At 44.2% G+C, this 2,005-nt stretch overlaps 1 protein-coding gene across 4 annotated transcripts in view; it reads right to left on the bottom strand.

The window, feature by feature from the left end:
- Positions 1-1,131: 1,131 nt before the first annotated feature.
- GOSR2 (golgi SNAP receptor complex member 2) overlaps positions 1,132-2,005 on the bottom strand; it is a 13,607-nt gene continuing 12,733 nt past the window's right edge. For 2 of the 4 annotated variants that reach the window (XM_029084040.1, XM_029084041.1), the window contains one exon: positions 1,345-1,506. In XM_029084040.1, coding sequence (XP_028939873.1) covers positions 1,345-1,506 — 162 coding nt within the window. Of the gene's footprint in view, positions 1,507-2,005 lie in introns of all 4 variants that reach the window. The other 2 variants (XM_029084039.1, XM_010164065.2) reach the window with 2 other exon arrangements.

Below are 2,005 nucleotides of genomic sequence, written 5' to 3'. Positions count from 1 at the left end.
CCCCGCCCCCCGAGCCTGCAGGGAAAGGAGTATCATATTTGAGGCAAATATGCCAAACAATGAGGCGTTTTGTAACTGTCAATGTTTAAACGTGGATTGGAACCTACAGCCAAGGAGATATGTCCACGTTGGCTGCCATCTCTGTGAGATGAGATGGATGAGAACGTACGAGAACATCTTTCACAGTAATTTTGCAGGTACAAGGACAACGCAAAGGACACCCTTCCCGAGGAGGAGGGACGTTTACCATCCCAAGGCACGTAACTTCAGGAAGCTCTTCTGGCGACAACTGATTTTTTGTGAAAGGGCTGTTGCCCTGATCCCACTGTTACTCTGAATGCAGAGAACAGCAGAGAGCCCAACCCAGCCCTGTGAAGGTAAAAATCACTAATCTGGACTGGAGCACGGCGAGGACTTGCCTGCTTCACCCATTCAGAAAAAAAAACTAAACCAAAAACCACCCAGCTATAGAGCACAAAATCCCACCCAATGAATACAACTCACCCAAATGTGGTGTGCACTAGAATTAAAAATGTCAGTCTTATGGTTTTTGGAGGCTGGATTTGGTACCAGGCACAGTGAGATGACACAGGCTCGATGTGGATCTGACTGAGAGCAGGCGGGAGTACAGCATTCAGCTTCCACTGGGAAGCAGCGGGGCATAAAAAGGTACCAAAACCGACCTCAGGTAAGATCAGAAGCATTTCAGCCTCAAATGGGAAGATTTGTGCTGGTTAATTCTGTGTGCACGAACGAAAACATCAGTGAGGTTATAACTGTGCTTTGGGACCCTTCCCCACAAACCCTTCCCTCCCTCCAAGCAAAAGGGTGAGTTTGCAGAAGGAAACCCTTCACCTCCCGCCTCTTTCTGCACGTTAACTCCTCAGGAACTTACCCACAAACTGTGAAATTCTCCTCAGTGGCTCCTTTCATTGCAAAATACATCATCAGGGTCACTTCTAGTTACACAGGAAAATGCTGATGCATTATGTTCTGCCTTTGCATCCTCCTACCTATCTACTCAAAGGACACTCCTGCCCTGCAGCACAGCTGGGCAAAGGTTTCACTTCTGCTTCCTATTTAAACCAGATTCTTAAACTTGCAAACAATAAAAGAGCAGTAAAGGCCGGGGATATTTTTATAGGGCCATTCTCAACTACAGCATCCCCAGAGAAATCCGTTTCCCTACGTGCTTTCCACACGACATGTCTCTGTGTGATTTGTAAACTCTGCAGTTCACAGGAGGGGCTCATCCAAAGCAGCACTCAGAGGAAAGTAGAGTTTGGAGGACAGTCCATCTTGCTCCAAAAGTCAATCTCCTCTGGCAATAAATAGTTGAGTAGCTCAGGTCAGATACTGCACGACGAGAAACATAATTACACAAGTCAAAATCATTCCCCCAATCATGAAGTATTTATCTTGAAAGGCTCGTTTCTCAATCAGCCGCATCACTGTATTGGATAAACCCAACATGTTGGCAACATCCAGGATCTTCTTGTGAGTCCCCTAAGGATAAAAAAGACAACAATTAATCTAATGATCCAACTCTCCTTATTCCACAGTCCAATAATATTTCATCACAGGTGGAAAATCATAGAATCATAGAATGGTTTGGGTTGGAAAAATGATGAATTCTGATCAATGGGACTTGCTATGAGCCAACAGTTCCTACAATTTAACAGGAGATGGCCACAGGACCCTGGAAACAGCTAAATAATTAGACTAATTAATACACATACAGGAACAGGAATCTGCTTAAAGATACAAAACAATCTGAATGGACATAGACATCATAAAGAGTGGCTCAGAGAAAATGCACTTCCTACAGAGGAATCAAGAGTCTCTGGTCTGGTCCTTTTTCAGATACACGGTCTAATAAGAGCTTGAAACTTAGAGAATCATCAAATAATTTGGTTGGAAAAGACCTTTGAGATCAAGTCCAACTGTACCTGTCCACTACTAAACCAGATCTCTGAGCTTGATCAGACATTTCTTGCAGAACTTC

The sequence above is a fragment of the Antrostomus carolinensis genome, unplaced genomic scaffold (genome assembly GCF_000700745.2).
Source record: "Antrostomus carolinensis isolate BGI_N321 unplaced genomic scaffold, ASM70074v2 scaffold15113, whole genome shotgun sequence".
NCBI classification, from domain to species: domain Eukaryota; kingdom Metazoa; phylum Chordata; class Aves; order Caprimulgiformes; family Caprimulgidae; genus Antrostomus; species Antrostomus carolinensis.
Note: the sequence above shows the minus strand (reverse complement) of the source record. Positions and strands in the feature narration are given on the sequence as shown.